The following is a 17,295-nucleotide window of genomic DNA, read 5'->3' on the forward strand; positions in this document are numbered from 1 at the left end:
ACAGACCAGTTTCCTCTTTCCTGGTGACGTCATATGTGTAAATCTAATGGAAACAGCTAAAGGAAGAGAAATTGCCTGCATGTTGCAATCTTACAAAGAATAAAACGTTTTCTAAAAATCTGAAGTAGAATGATGATTATTCCCTGACAAGGAACTCTTACCATTGCTTAGATGGTTATTTAGTCTTTGATCCTAAATTCCAGAGTTTTAAAGGAGGCCTTAAATGTGGTTCTTGTGATTTTTCAGTTCAATTCAGTAACCATTTTGAAACATCCTGTGACCAGTGATTTTCAGTGCTTTAGAAGCATATTGGCTGTTTGCTCAACAATGTGCAAATGTAGCTCCCCTTATAATGTCTTTTTAATTTTGCATTCTACTTAGGGGTACATCTTTTTTTGATGGCCTACCATGTGCTTTCTGCATCCATTTCTCTCTTACAAGACTTAAAACTAAGACAATAGGGAAAGACGATGTGGGAGGCGCTCCGAGTGACATTCTTCTTCATGGCTGGAGTGAAGAATTATCTATATTCATTTTCCTTCTCAGGCTTTTGTGAAATGATGAGGAACAGAACAGCTCTAAGTCCAGGCAGGAATTGAACATGGTGATTCTGATCAGTTCCCGGGCACTTGTGGAAGAATCAAGTCTCCTCTTATTCCTACACGTGTGCATCCCCTTGTTCTGCCCCCTTCGTTGAAAAGAGCCAGTTGGGCTCTTCTCTGCTGCTCATATTTTATGTCCTCGCTTACTTGAGCCTTCCATAAGAAACTTAAATGGCCTACATGAGTTTATGTACAAGATTCTCTCTTAAACACAGAATGAAAGAAAAGAAAGAAAATCAAGTCGCTCAGTCATGTCCAACTCTTTGTGACCCCATGGACTGTAGCCTGCCAGGCTTCTCCATCCATGGGATTTTCCAAGCAAGAACACTGGAGTGGGCTGCCATTTCCTTCTCCAGGGGATCTACCCAACCTAGGAATTGAACCCGGATCTCCCATATTGCAGGCAGACTCTTAACATCTGAGCCACAAGAAGAGGGATGCATTTCCAGAGTAATTTACCTGTGGCTCCTCCTAAAATAGATGAATAAAAGGAGCTATTAAATTAAAATAATATTATTATGACACAGGTCACAGTGGGTTTTAGGTCCTCCTGGCTTTGAAGTTAGTAACGAGGCTCTCTGAGGTGTTCTGTGCTGATGTACAGGTGAGAGAATGTGGGACCAGCTGGTGCAGGATCACAGAATCTCTCTCCATGGACAGAGGAGCCACAGGCCCCAGGAGCTGACTTCTCTTTGCATGTGTGGGGATGTTCATTCACACCTATTGAGAGAGTCCCCATCCCAGAATACTGTTTTACCAAATGGAGAAAATATCCTAGTTTATTCTTCATTGCAATGTGAAAATAGTTCACAATTTTGCTTTGAGGCACAAACCTCAACTAATCATGCTTTTGATGTTTCCCAGCATCACACCAGGATTGACAGTTAATTTATGTAAATCTTGATGTAAAGTTTCTCAAATACTTATATCATCATTTTGTGTGTGTGTTTAAGTAGATATTCATTACCAGGAAGGTATTTAAAACAAATAAACAAACAGATCTTCCTTTCTATTCTTCAGTTTCTTTCTTAATATGAAAAAGCTTCTTCAACACTACCTTCTGTTAGTGTTCAATAGTCCAGAGGATATTTAGTAGCATGCTTTGTACAATGGAAAATTATTTTAGAGATACTATTTTGTAAATATACATTTGAAACCTTATTATTAATGATCACAGTGAATTTTGATATTTTATATTTTATTTCTGTCCTGTAAGCACTGGAATAAAATGAAAAGAGGTTAAGGTAAAAACATTCACTATTTTGTTGCATTTAGGAACCTGTTTTATTTACTGGAACAATGAGGAAAAATCTGGATCCCTTTCATGAGCATATGGATGTGGAACTGTGGAAAGTCTTAGAAGAGGTAATTTATTAAATGTAATGTGTAAGTATGAGTATATGTGTATATACATTTTTAACATTGAAGGTAATTAAAGGGAGCTTATCAGTTTAACTGACTTTGTTTACCTCCTAGGAAAATTCTGATGACATGAGTGCACTTAAAATGTGTGTATTGATGATGGTGATGAAAACCAACAATATAATGCTTCATGTTTCTATTTTTGCTTTTTCCCTAATACTGTGAGCAACTAGATACATTATCTTGTCCTTAGCAGAACACTAAATTAGATGTTAAAGCTGTGGGATCAAATTCCACTAGTGACCTGGTGAATTAATTACCCTAATTACCCTCCAATGTTCATTTTATTCCTCTGGTCTTAGGAAACATCCATGATGTGGAGACAATAGTAATTTTTCATTATTAACTTAAAAATATGACAGATTATACCAATAAAATGCTATGCAGTTTCACAGGAAAGTGTTTATAAAGATAGAATATATAACTGGAATGTGCTAATGATTATTTATTGGTGATTATGCCATTTTAATGCTGTAGCATGAATGCAGCTAACAGAACCCTAGAGTGTTTGCTTACTTTTTATGTGGACAGGTTCATTTCTAGAGAATTTTCTGTTATTTGTATCATGTTCTCCCTTTCCCCACTTCTTTGAATTTCCTTACCATTGAATGAAAAAAAAAATTGACTATTAAGTTTCCATTGCCTTGTGTATTTTAATACAAAGTACTTTGTATATTTTCCCTTGTTTTACAAATCACTTCTACTGATGGCAGAAAGTCTAGATATCTAAACAGTAGACAGACTTCTAATTTCTCATAGAACCTAGCTCAGTCTTGTGCTTTTAAAAAATAAGCATGTGCATTCTTATACACTAACAATGAAAGGTCTGAGAGATTAAGAAAATAATCCCATTTACTATTGCAACAAAAAGAATAAAATACCTAAGAATAAACCCACCTAAGGAGGCAAAAGACCTGTACTCAGAACACTAAAAGATACTGACAAGGGAAACCAAATATGACACAACCAGATGGAGGGATATACCATGTTCTTGGGCTGGAAGAATCAATATTGTGAAAATGACTATACTACCCAAAGCAATCTACAGGTTCAGTACAATCCCTATCAGAAAAATCCAATGACATTTTTCATAGAATTACAGCCCCAAATTTTACAATTTGTATGGAAACACAAAAAACCTCAAATAGTCAAAGCACTCTTGAGAAAGAAAAATTAAGCTGGAGAAATAAGGTTCCCTGATTTAAGATACTGAGTTGGTCAAAAATTTTGTTACATAAAATGTTATGGGAAAACCTAAATGAATTTTTTGGTCAACTCACTACAGAGCTGCAGTACTCTAGATGTATGGCACTGGCACAAAGACAGAAACATAAATCAATGGAACAGGCTAGAGAGCCCAGAGATGAACTCACAGATAGTCACCAAATCTATAACAAAGGAGGCAAGAATGTGCAATGGAGAAAAGATGGTCTTTTCTCTTTTCAATGGAGAAAAGACAGTCTCTTCAAAAAGACAGCCTCTTCCCAGCTGCTGGGAAAACTGGACAGCTACATGTAAAAGAATGAAATGAGAATACTCCCTAATACCATATACAGAAATAAACTCAAAATGATTTAAAGACTGAATGTAAGACCAGACACTATAATACTCTTAGAGGAAAATAGGAAAAATACATTTTGACATGAAAAAATAACTGCTAGATGTTTTATTGATCTTTTCATTTCAGAGAAGTGCGGTGTATTTCTTTTAAAAAAATTTCTACTGTGCAAATCTGAGTGACCAATTGTTCGTGATGTTTTGAGTTGTTGTGTGTGCCATTTAGAGTCACCCTTCCAGGGAAGCTCTGAAACCTGTAAAATGTAGGCGAGCCTTGACTATGAGCAGGCAGATTTGGAGGTCTGACAATGTCCATCCAGTAATTCTGGTTTCTGAAGGATGTAAGCACACAGTCTTTACACACCCACCCTGCTTTCCAGCAACTGTGGGGATTTTATTTTCCTAAGTTGGGCCAATTGCTTCACTTTTTCCTGCCTGAAAAGAATTACACCTCTGATTTCATTTAAGTTTGTGAGTCTTTTACAGTGCAATTCTAAAGAGAAGAGGTGGGGAGATTAGTTAACCATCAAATGTGAAAAACAAGAGAGGATGATCTGCTGATCTTGAACTCACAGGATTATTTAATGGTGAAATTATGACATCTTAAAAAAAAAGGAAGTACTAGTTAATTATTTTCCTATTTGTTTCCAAGTTTGAGATCTTTTTTTCATGGATTCTCAGGTAGCAAAATTAGTCTAGAATTTCAGAACATATTGTTCCATGGACAGAGGGTCAATGCTAATCTAAATTCTAAAAATGATGAGGTGGTACAAGTGGTAGATAATACTAAGATCTACCCTTTGAGTGGAGATCATTGCTATGGGGGATACAAATGACTCAAGGACAGAGGCCCTTCTTCTAAAATTTTCTGTAAAAAAAAAAATAAAATAAAGTACATTTGGAGGTTTCTATAAAAAGAAATAAATATGAGTTTATTTCAAAAGTGAAGTGTGTGGTTTAGATGTATTGCTTCTGGGATTGACCATGTTAGCTTTAGTGATAATGCTTGGAGAAATCATCCCATCATTGTGTTTCTCTAGGAATTGCTTCTTTATGACTGTTTTAAAGAAAACCTACCAAATCTTTCATTGAAAAACATACAAATGTGATAAATCATTCCTAGAGAAAAAGAATAATGGGATGATTAATCACTCTAAGTGCATGCATGTGCATGCTCAGTCATGTCTGACTCTTTGCGACCCCCTATGTAACTATACTCCACCAGAAACATCTGTCCATGGAGTTTTCCAGACAAGAAATACTGGAGTGGATGGCCATTTCCTATTCCAGAGAATCTTCCCAAACCAGGAATCAAACTCACGTATCTTGCATCTCCTGCACTGGCAGGAGGATTCTTTATCCCTGCACCACCTGGGAAGCCCATCACTCTAAGAGGTATCACTAAATCAGTGAGATCAATTTTTAAGTGAAATCAAAACCCTAGTTACTAGTTTATAAATGATGCCAAACTGGACATGTGAACCCAAACTCACAGAGTTGGCCTGAGAGTGAGTAGGAGGAAACCACTATGTTTCCTCTTTTAAAGTCCTCTAGTTCTATTTCTTCCTTCTTCCTTGGGAGAGGTGGACATTCAGAAGGGATACAGTCCTGTGGATGCTGCCTGTCTCATCTTGGTTATTTTTCAAAATATGCTGAAAATACATTTTTCATATACTGAAAACTAATTAACTTACTATAAACTGACAAAAGTTCATCAGAAATTAGTGCTGATTGGGGTGCAAAGGCAACTCCACAAATGTAACAGGAATGTACCTGAAAATGAAGCACTTTATCAAAGGTTAAAAGATCACAGTAGATAAAACTCTCAAAATGAATCATTGAAGTCTTGCTTCTAAAAACAAAAACAAAACAGCTTAGATTCTAGGATATGGAATTAAGTATATGGGCTATTACATCAAAACTGGGAAGAAAGCACACAGTCAAATGGTCAACACTGATAGTATCTTTATTAGGACAGAAGTATGTCTCATATGTCCATATAGTCAAAACTATGGTGTTTCCAGTAGTCACGGATGGATGTGAAAGTTGGACCATAAGGAAGGCTGAATTGATGCTTTTGAACTGTGGTGCTGGAGAAGACTCTTGAGAGTCCCATGGAGAGCAAGGAGATCAAATCAGTCAATCCTAAAAGAAATCAACTCAATATATATTGGAAGGACTGCTGCTGAAGCTAAAGCTGCAATACTTTGGCCACCTGATGCAAAGAGCTGACTCATTGGAAAATACCCTGATGCTGGGAAATATTGAGGGCAGGAGGAGGAGAGGGAGACAGAGGATGAGATGGTTCGATGATATCATCAGCTCAATGGGCATTAGTTTTTTTTTGTTTTTAAACTTTACAATATTGTATTAGTTTTGCCAAATATCGAAATGAATCCGCCACAGGTGTACATGTGTTCCCCATCCTGAACCCTCCACCCTCCTCCCTCCCCATACCATCCCTCTGGGTCGTCCCAGTGCACCAGCCCCTAGCATCCAGTAAGGAGATGGTGAAGGACAGGGAAGCCTGGTGTGCTGCAGTCTGACAAATAGTCGGACATGACTGAGCGACTGAACAACAAAATGTCTCATCACAGAGGAAAACCAAGATACAGAAATCTGGGCATCAGCAGCACGTGCATTAGGAATCACGTGGTTCAGTCCTTGCTGTGGGACAGTTTATATGTCCATTTCCTGGGGCCTTATGTTTTGGTGAAGGGGCTCTCCCTCGATTTCTTTTACTGCTGGTCCTGCTCTAGTAAAACCTCTTCCCTGTCTGTTGATTGCATTTCCCTGTCTCATTCTAGCCCACACCAGCCTTTCTTTTTGAAAAGTAAGAAGGTTCCACAAAATATAGAAACTATCTGACATCTATGTTGACTGCCTGTGAGGGGTGCTGGTGCCTGGTTGGTATATACAGTACATTTAGTAGATTATTTTGAAAATGTTTAAGGTGATAGAGTGCCTTACATTTCAGTTTATTATTTTTCAATTTTGCTATATTCTATTTTTTCCCAAGCTCAAAAACAATCTGAAGTATTCTGTACTGAGATTATAGTTTTTTTAATTTATTTATTTTTTTAATTGAAGGAAAATTGCTGTACAGAATTTTGTTGTTATTTTCTGTCAAACATCAACAAGAATTAACCATAGTCACACCCATGTCCTATCCCTCCTGGACCTCATTCCCATCTCCTTCCCCATCCCATCCTTCTAGATTGTTATAGAGCCCCTGTTTTAATTCCCTGAGTCATAATATTATTTGATCCATTTTCCTTAAATAATAACTTTTTCAGTGCTTTCCACTGTTTAAAGTGTGATGTTATGATATCTTGGAGCCAGTTAATTGTTATAACAATACATTCCTTTTACACTTATTCTTAATAAGAAAATAGTGTTATATAAAATTATTTATCTATATGGATTTATTTTCTAATTTATAGGAACAGACATATCACACAAGGAGATTCACTTATGCCTTCATTCATACAGCCAACAAATATCTTCTGAGAGCTTGTTAGACAGGCAGTGTTACAGATTCTGGGGCTATCACAGTCATCAAGAGACAAAGTCTCTGCCCTGTTGGAGCTTAAATTCTCTTGGAGAAGATGGAAAACAAGCCTGTGCATATGTAACAAAGTCTCAATGCTGATACCTGCAAAGGAAGAAAATGGAGCAGAACGTGAAGAGGCACTGCTGCTGCTGCTAAGTCGCTTCAGTCGTGCCCGACTCTGTGCGACCCCATAGATGGCAGCCCACCAGGCTCTGCCATCCCTGGGATTCTCCAGGCAAGAACACTGGAGTGGGTTGCCATTTCCTTCTCCAGTGTATGAAAGTGAAATGTGAAAGTGAAGTCGCTCAGTCGTGTCTGACTCTTCGCAACCCCATGGACTGCAGCCCACCGGGCTCCTCCGTCCATAGGATTTTCCAGGCAAGAGTACTGGAGTGGGTTGCCATTGCCTTCTCTGGAAGAGGTGCTAGCTGAGGGCATTACTAATATTGGGCAATATCTATTGATCTGTTATAAATTCTACATGTACTGATTCATTTTATACTCTATCAATGTTAGGAGGTTGTTACTGTTGTTCAGTTGCCCAGTTGTGTCTGACTCTTTGCTACCCCATGGACTGCAGCACGCCAGGCCTTCCTGGCCCTCACCATCTCCTGGAGTTTGCCCAAGTTCATGTTCATTGCATCAGTGAAGCCATTCAGCCTTGTCATCCTCTGACACTCTCTTCTTCTTCTGCCCTCAATCTTTCCCAGCATCAGGGACTTTTCCAGTGAGTTGTCTGATGGCCAGAAGACTGGAGCTTCATCTTCGGCGTCAGTTCTTCCAGTAAATATTCAGACTTGATCTCCCTTAAGATTGACTGGTTTGATCTCCTTGCTATCCAAGGGACTTTCAGAAATCTTCTCCAGCACCACACTGAAGGAATCAATTCTTTCGCATTCTGCCTTCTTTGTGGTCCAGTTCTCACAACCATATGTGACCACTGGGAAGACCATAGCCTTCACTATATGGATCTTGGTTGGCACAGTAATGTCTCTGCTTTTCAACACACTGTCTAGGTTTGTCATCATTTTCAGCCAAGAAGCAATCATCTTCTGATTTCATGGGTGTAGTCACCATCTGTAGTGATTTTGGAGCCAAAGAAGGGGAAATTTGTCACTACTTCCACTTTTTCCCCTTCTATTTACCATGCAGTAATGGGATGTGATGCCATGATCTTAGTTTTTTTTTTTTTTCTTTCTTTTTCTTTTTTTAGTATTTAGTCTTAAGCCTGCTCTTTCACTCTCTTCCTTCACCCTCATCAAGAGGCTCTTTAGTTCTTTGCTTTCTGCCATTAGAGTGGTATTATCTGCATGTCTGAGGTTATTGATGTTTCTCTAGCCTGTCTTGATTCAGGCTTGTAACTTATCCAGCCCGGCATTCTTCATGATTTGCTCAGCATGTAGGTTAAGCAAACAGGGTGACAACAGACAGCCCTGTTGTACTCCTTTCTCTATCTTGAACCAATCAGTTATTCCATACAGGGTTCTAACTGTTGCTTCTTGACCCACATACAGGCTTCTCAGGAGACAGGTAAGATGGTTTGATAGTCCCATCTCTCTAAGAGCTTTCCACAGTTTGTCATAATCTACACGTCAAAGACTTTAACATAGTTGATTAAACAAAGATAAATGTTTCTGTGAAATTCCCTTGCTTCCTCTATAATCCAGTGAATGTTGGCAATTTGATCTCTAGTTCCTCTTCCTTTTCTAAATCCATCTTAGACATCTGGAAGTTCTTGATTCACATAATGATGAAGCCTAGCATGGATGATTTTAAACATGACCTTACCAGCTTGGGAAATGAGTACAATTGATGGCTGGCACATTCTTGGTACTACCCTTCTTGGGAATTAGGATGAGGATTGACCTTTTTCAGTCCTGTGGCCGCTGCTGAGTCTTACAGATTTGCCAACATAATGTATGCAAAATCTTGATGGCATTGTCCTTTAGAGATTTGAATAGTTCTTCTGGAATTTCATTGCGTCGATTAGCTTTATTAACAGCAGTGCTTCTTAAGGCCCACTTGACTTTGCACTCCAGAATGTCTGGATCTGGGTGACTAACCACGCCATCGTAGTAATCCAGTTCACTAAGATTTTTTTTTTTTTTATAGTTCTTTGGTGTATTCTTTCCACCTCTTCTTGATCTCTTTAGCATTTACTAGGTCTCTGCCATTTTTATCCTTTATTGTGATCATCTTTGGGCAGAATGCTCCCTTGATGTTTCCAGTTTTCCTGAAGACATCTCTAGTCTTTCCCCTTTTGTTGTTTTCTTGTGTTATTAAGCTTTGTTCATTGAAGAAGGCCTTCTTATCTCTCCTACCTATTCTTCAAAGCTCTGTGTTTAATCTGATGTACCTTTCCCTCTCTCCCTTGTTTTTCACCTCTTTTCGTTCTTCTGCTATTCAGAAAGCCTCTTCAGATAACCACTTTGCCTTCTTGCTTTTGTTTTTCTTTGGGATGGTTTGTTTGCCACCTCCTGCACAATATTATGTACCTCTGTCAATAGTTCTTCAGGCACACTGTTATCTAGATCTAGTCCCTTGAATCTATTTGTTATCTCCTCTGCAAATTCGTACAGGATTTGATTTAAGTCATAAATCTCTGTCTAGTGTTTTTCATGGTTTTCTTTAGTTTAAGCCTGAATTTTGCTATCGGAGGTTGGTGATCTGAGACATAGTCAGCTCCCAGTCTTGTTTTTGCTGATTGTGTATAGCTTCTCCATCTTCTGCTACAAAGAATGTAATCATTTTGATTTCAGTATTGACCATTTGGTGATGCCCATGTGTAAAGTTGTCTGTTGTGTTGTTGAAAAAGAGTATTTTTTTTTTTTTTTTATGACTAGTGCATTCTCTTGGCAGAATTCAATCAACCTTTGCCTGCTTCATTTTGTTCTCCCAGGCCAAACTTGCCTGTTACTCAAGGTATATTTTGACTTCCTACTTTTGCATTCCAATCTCTGATGATGAATAGAATATCTTTTTTAGGTGTTAGTTCTAGGAGGTCTTGGAGAAGGCAATGGCACCCCACTCCAGTACTCTTGCCTGGAAAATCTCATGGGCGGAGGAGCCTGGTAGGCTGCAGTCCATGGGGTCGCTAAGAGTTGGGCATGACTGAGTGACTTCACTTTCACTTTTCACTTTCATGCATTGGAGAAGGAAATGGCAACCCACTCCAGTGTTCTTGCCTGGAGAATCTCAGGGACAGGGGAGCCTGGTAGGCTGCCGTCTATGGGGTTGCACAGAGTTGGACACGACTGAAGCGACTTAGCAGCTAGGAGGTCTTCTAGGTCTTCACAGAACTGATCAACTTCAGCTTTTTCAACTTTGGTAGTAGGGACATAGACTTTGATTACTGTGATGTTGAATGGCTTGCCTTGAAAACAAACTGAGATCATTCATTTTTGAGGTTGCACCCAAGTACTGTGTTTCGGACTTTTGTTGATTATGAGGGTTACTTTGTGTCTTCTATGGGATTCTTGCCCACAGTAGTAAATATAATGGCTATTTGAATTCAATTCACGCATTCCCAACCATTTTAGTTCGCTGATTCCTAGAATGTCATTGTTTATTCTTACCATCTCCTGCTTGACCATGTCTGATTTTCCTTGATTCATGGACCTAACATTTCAGGTTCCTATACAATACTGTTCTTTGTGCCATTTTATTTTACTTTCACCAACAGACACATCAACAACTGAGCATCATATTTGCTTTGGCCAAGCTGCTTCATTCATTCTGGGGCTATTGGTAATTCTTCTCCACTCTTCCCCAGTAGCATACTGGAAGCATTAGTAATAATGGGCAATATCTATTGATCTGCTGTAAATTCTACATGTACTGATTTATTTTGTACTCTATCAATGTTATGAGGTACCCACCTTTATAATTATGGTATTATAGTCTGAGAATTTAGGAAGCTAAGGCAGAGTAAGTTTAGTAACTTGCCCAGTTGGCAGAGCTAGGTAGGACTTATGCCCAGGCTGCCTGTCTTTAATCCTCCGGTTTTTTTTTTTTTTTTTTGCTGTGCTAGTTCTTCATTGCTGCTTGCAGACGTTCTCTGCTGCTGCTGCTGCTTAGTCACTTCAGTCGTGTCTGACTCTGTGCGACCCCATGGACTGCAGCCTACCAGGCTTCTCTGTCCATGGGATTCTCCAGGCAAGAACACTGGAGTGGGTTGCCATTTCCTTCTCCAATGCATGAAAGTGGAAAGTGAAAGCGAAGTCGCTCAGTCGTGTCTGACTCTTAGCGACCCTGTGGACTGCAGCCTACCAGGCTCCTCCATCCATGGGATTTTCCAGGCAACAGTACTGGAGTGGGGTGACATTGCCTTCTCCCAGACTTACTATAGCTGCAGCAAATGGACTATTGCCAGGAGCCGGCATATTGCATATTGAGTGCATATTGCATATTGCATATTGAGTGCAGCACTTTCCACAGCATCATCTTTCAGGATCTGGAATAGCTCAACTAGAATTCTATCACTGCTGGGAACAGGAGCTCCACCCATGGCAAAGGTCATGAGGAAGGAGGCTTGGCATACGCAAAGGTGGGATCGAGCCTCAGGAGTCCCCCTGGAAATTCTCAAGCATCTACCCCCAAAACCAGAATCTGCCTACTTTCTGCTTTGTGCTTTCACCTACACCTCTGACTTTATGGGGGTCTGTCCCCCACTACCTCTCTCTGAAAAAAGAGTTAGCTTACAGCTCCAGTTAATAATTCCTGGGTGTGACAGTATTTAACCTACAAACTCCTTTGGATATCCTCTAGCCTGCCTGAATAGGTTTTTCCAGCCACATGTGATTGTTCAGAGCTTCCCAGCTGTGAGAGGCAGGAGATGTTCTAAATGGTCTAAACACAGATTCCTTTGAGTAGTTAAAAGATTGATTAGAAATTGTATTGGTGAAGGGTTTTTCACTTATTGGGCCAATGTTTGCTGCTAAGTCTCCATACTCCTTACCTACTGTGTCCTTGGCAATGTATTGATTGATATAATGTGTGTATAGAAATGTAAGTAGTAGCCTCAATGTTTGTAACCTTGCACCCTTGAGTTAATTCTTTTCTTGATTGAGCCCACCTCACCTTTGCCCTATAGGAATGCAACTCTGTCCAATGCTTTTTTGGAGGCTGGCGCCTGACTTTGGAATAATCACCTTTAGAGAAAAATAAGTTTCTTAAAATGTTAACAGGCCTCCTGGCCAGAAGATGATGTAATTCACCTGAACTTTTGCATATGATAAGTTTGAAAGCCTGGCTTCGATTAGGACCAGGAACTGCTGTCCTTGCATGACTCCACCCCTTCCCCCATTATCCTCTATGCACAACTTAAGGTATAAAAACTACTTTGGAAAATAAAGTGCGGGCCTTGTTCACCGAAACTTGGTCTCCCCATGTCGCTCTCTCTCTCAAATTCTGGCTGAGTCTCCATCTGGAGCGCAGAACCCGCCATGCTTGCTAATTATGCCTGGGCTTCTAAGATCCGACCGGGGAGGCCTCAATGTCTCCTCTCCTTTGGGAGAATGGAAGGATGCCTGCGGCCTACGTAAGTGGTGCAAACTTCTTGTCTTGAAGTTTTATTGGTCTCCCGCGTAAACCAAGCTACTCAGCCTCTTTTCTCCACTGAATTTTCCTACTGAGCTATCCTCATTCTATTACTCTTTATATCCTTAATTAACGTTTAATTAAGCAGTTGTTTCCTGATCCTCGCCTACGCCGTCTCTCCTTCGAATACCTTGGATCAGCCGGGGCTGGACCCTGGCAGGCTATCTCTTTATTGCAGTGCATGGGCTTCTCATTGCCATGGCTTCCCTTGTTGCGGCTCTTTAGCTCTAGAGACACAGACTTCAGTAGTTGCGACACGCAGGCTCTATAGCTGAGGCTTGTGGGCTTTAGAATGTGGCCTCAGTAGTTGTGGCACATGGGTTTACTTACTCCATTCCATGTGGGATCTTCCTGAGCCAGGGATCGAACCCATGTTCCCTGCATTGGCAGGTGGATTCTTAACCACTGGACCACCAGGGAAGTACCAAGCCTCCAATTTTTTGTTTTAAAAATTTCAAATTACAGGAACATGAAAGGAATAATATGATGAAGACATATACACCTTCACCTGGATTCATCAGCTGTTATGTCTTCCTGTTTTTTCTTCCTCTCTTTTAAAAGTCTATATTTTGATGAATTGTTTGTAAGTTGAAGAAATGTTTATTTAAAAGTTAGAATCACTTTTTAAAATTTAATTTTATTTTTTAACTTTACAATATTGTATTGGTTTTACCATATATCAATATGAATACATCACAGGTATACACACGTTCCCCATCCTGAACCCTCCTCCTTCCTCCCTCCCTGTACCATCCCTCTGAGTTGTCTCAGTGCACCAGCCCCAAGCATCCAGTATCCTTCATCAAACCTGGACTGGCGACTCATTTCATATATGATATTATTCATGTTTCAATGCCATTCTCCCAAATCATCCCACAGTCTCCCTCTCCCACAGAGTCCAAAAGACTGTTCTATACATCAGTGTCTCTTTTGCTGTCTCATATACGGGTTATTGTTACCATCTTTCTGAATTCCATATATATGTGTTAGTATACTGTATTGGTGTTTTTCTTTCTGGCTTTAAACATATAAATATATACCTTGTGAGAACAGGACATTCTCTTATATGTCCTAATACAGTTATCTCAATCAATAAATTTAATAGTAATATTACACTGTTATCCAGGATATTTTCAGATTCACTAGTTATAATTCCTAGTTATTTTTGTTTACCCCTTCTACTATCCTTTTTCCCATTTTAATACTTAATTATAACTTGATTTTATGATTACACTACAGAAAACCTTTATATTCGTATATTCTCATAGCCATCCCTGATTTATAAATGAAAACAGAGTCTCAGAAAACATCATTTTCTGAAAACATTTCCTCTAACAACCCTTTTTCCTCATAAAGTGGATATGGACAAAATCGAAGGAAAGTAGAAAACCAAATTAGTGATGAGATGTCATCCAAGTCAGGGGCAAGTGTGAGTCAGGATGTGTCTTAAGAAAGTCCAACCACTTGTACCACAGTCCAAGTCTTACCCTTTAGATTGTGTGTACTTCTCAGGATAATGCTGCATAACAATACCATATTTAATTCTAACTCAGAATTCCCCTTTCTTGGGATTGGACTCCATCAATAGCACAATTTAGGTTTACGTTCATAGATATGTTCCATCATTTAGGATACCTGAAAATAAAAAAATGAAAATACTCCTCACTAACCCTTGGTGTGTTATTATCTGACATTATAATGTGTCAGATAACTTATCGGCCATCACTCATCAATCTGTTGGTCTCTTAATTTGAAGTGCATTTTGTCTTTGTTCTTTAAGTATAGCCTGAGTTTGGTTCATGCCCTATAATATTTTTCCAAAGTAAATATTTATTTAATTGACCCCTACCACCAAACGTACTTTTCAAGTATCTGTGGTAGTCAAAAATTTGTTTTTCCTCTAATAAGTACAATTTTATGAAGATAGATTAATATAGACATCACCTATATCCATATTCTGGGGGAAATAAGGTGTTGTGTCTTATTTTCATATAATGAGTTTTCATATGAAACTCCGTGAATGAGTTTTCATTCACTGTAAGACATTTATGACACTGAGGAAAATGCACTTGATTGGTCCACTATTTATAGAATTAAACTTGGGAAAGAGTTGTTATCAAAATAGGCTCCAGTTGCCATTGTTTGAATTTGCATATTGTAAACTTCAACAAATGGTAAAGTGTTGGTAAGATTATATCTTCAGAGAAAAAGACTTACTGTAAATATTTTTAAAGTTTTTCTTTAGTGTACCAACTCCTATGCAAAGTGTACTTTGGGAAACTTGACTCAACCATAAAGATCATTTTAACTTTTCTGTTGAAACCACACTGGGAGAAATGGCTTCATTTTTTGAGAGACTTACTTAACTAATCCCTAGGCAGGGTTTCTGGTGTATATCCTGTAGCAGGGATGGAGGACACTGAGATCTTTCTGTCCTTAGTTGACTCCACCATCTTTCTCAGTGAATGCTCATTGGAAAGAGCTCTTCCTATCACCCTGGCTGTACATGCAATATGTGTAAGAAGTCCTGAGGACATCAAAGCTCTAATGTCTAAGAGGTTTGTCTACTTTAGTAATAGTTTGCTTAGGAAAAAGTCATTCTTTCTGTACCTACAGGTGCAACTTAAAGAAGCTATTGAAGGTCTTCCTGGTAAAATGAATGCTGAATTAGCAGAATCCGGGTTGAACTTGAGTTCTGGACAGAGACAATTGGTGTGTCTTGCTAGGGCTATCCTCAGAGAAAATCGGATATTGATTATTGACAAAGCCACATCGAATGTGGATCCAAGGTATGGAGCTGAGACCGGGAAACCTTGAATCTGACTTGTCAGTGTGGTAAATGGAAAACATTTAGTGATGCTTAGAAATGTTTCTAAGTGCTCTCTTAGTCCAATGGATATCTTTTGATAATATCAATTCCAGAAAACAAAGGAAAAACCAAGACATTTTGTATGGCATTAATGTTGTTATGAGGCATCCTGAGAGAGCTATATTCCTAAATCCAGCTCCTTATAGTTTCAAGCAATTTTGAGGGAAGATTATTTTCCATCATTTTATGAAAAAGAGTAAATTTCTAAATAGATTTTTATGCTTAGTTTTTTAGGAACAAGATTATATGTTAACATACTGATTTTTAGAAACATTATAAAAATATCATATATTTTTAAGTCTTAAGTCTGCTTGTCATGTCTTTACTGAACTATATTAACTTTTTTTAAATATAGAACTGATGAGTTAATACAAAAAACAATTCATGAGAAATTTTCCCAGTGCACTGTGCTAACCATCACACACAATTTGAGCAACGTCATTGACTGTACACAGATAATGGTAAGACCCTACCATTTTAGCTTTTTTCATTTATGTTAAGTTTTTCAGCATATCCATCCTTGTAAAACTTGATAGGAACCTCCAGTAATTTAATTTTCTCTTAGTTTCTCCTCTCATTCCTGAAAATTGTTGTTGTTCAGTCGCTCAGTTGTGTCCGACTCTTTGTGACCCCCTGGACTTTGGCATGCCAGGCCTCTCTTTCCTTCACTATATCCCATAGTTTGTTCAAATTCATGTCCATTGAGTCAGTAATTCCATCCAAACATCACATCCTCTGTCATCCCCTCCTCCTCCTGCCTTCAAACTTTCCCAGCATCAGTGTCTTTTCCAATGAGTAGGCTCCTCACATCAGGTGGTCAATCTATTGGAGCTTAAACTTCAGCAGCAGTCATTCCAATGAATATTCAGGGTTAATTTCCTTTAGGATTGATTGGTTTTATCTTCTTGAAGTCCAAGGGACTCTAAAGAGTCTTCTCTAATACCACAGTTCAAAAGCATCAATTCTTCAGCACTCTGCTTTATTTATGGTCCAATTCTCACATCTGTATTTGACTACTGGTAAAACCATATATTTGACTATATGGACCTTTGTCGGTAAAGTAATGTCTCTGCTTTTTAATATGCTGTCTAGGTTGGTCATAGCTTTTCTTCCAAGGAGCAAGTGTCTTTTAATTTCATGACTGCAGTCATGGTCTGCAGTGATTTTGGAGCCCAAGAAAATAAAAGCTGTCACTATGTCCATTGTTTCTCTGTCTATTTGCTGTGACGTGTAGGATTGGATGCCATGATCTTAGTCTTTTGAATGTTGAGTTTTAAGCCAGCTTTTTCACTCTTCTCTTTCACCTTCATCCAGAGGTTTTCAGTTCCTCTTTGCTTTCTGCTATAAGGGTGGTGTCATCTGTGTCATATCTGTGGTTATTGATATTTCTCCCAGCAATCTTGATTCCAGCTTGTGCTTCCTGCAGCCCAGTATTTTGCATGATGTTCTCTGGATATAAGTTAAATAAGTAGGGTGACAATATACAGCCTTGACATGCTTCTTTCCCAATTTTGAACCTTATTAGTATTGTTTGCTTTAGAAATACAGACATACCTTGTTTTATTGCACTTCCCAGAACTGCATTTTTTACAACTTGAGAGCTTATCATGACCCTGCTTCGAAGTCTATGGGCATCATTTTCCCAACAGTGTTTGCTCATTCCATGTCTCTGTCTCACCTTTTGGTAATTCTCA

The 17,295-nt window shown here is 38.8% G+C and overlaps 1 protein-coding gene across 6 annotated transcripts in view; it reads left to right on the plus strand.

Moving 5' to 3' along the window:
• The window catches only part of LOC147361913 (ATP-binding cassette sub-family C member 4-like), a 195,388-nt gene that overhangs the window by 165,675 nt on the left and 12,418 nt on the right, over positions 1-17,295 (plus strand). For 5 of the 6 annotated variants that reach the window (XM_086330221.1, XM_086330223.1, XM_086330219.1 and 2 more), the window contains 3 exons: positions 1,878-1,967; positions 15,349-15,521; positions 15,957-16,062. In XM_086330221.1, coding sequence (XP_086186347.1) covers positions 1,878-1,967; positions 15,349-15,521; positions 15,957-16,062 — 369 coding nt within the window. The remainder of the gene's footprint in view (positions 1-1,877; positions 1,968-15,348; positions 15,522-15,956; positions 16,063-17,295) is intronic. The other variant, XM_086330224.1, reaches the window with a different exon arrangement.

The sequence above is a fragment of the Bos grunniens genome, chromosome 12, assembly GCF_055505025.1.
Source record: "Bos grunniens cultivar Pamir isolate PY7600 chromosome 12, Bosgru_T2T1.0, whole genome shotgun sequence".
Classification (NCBI taxonomy): Eukaryota; Metazoa; Chordata; class Mammalia; order Artiodactyla; family Bovidae; genus Bos; species Bos grunniens.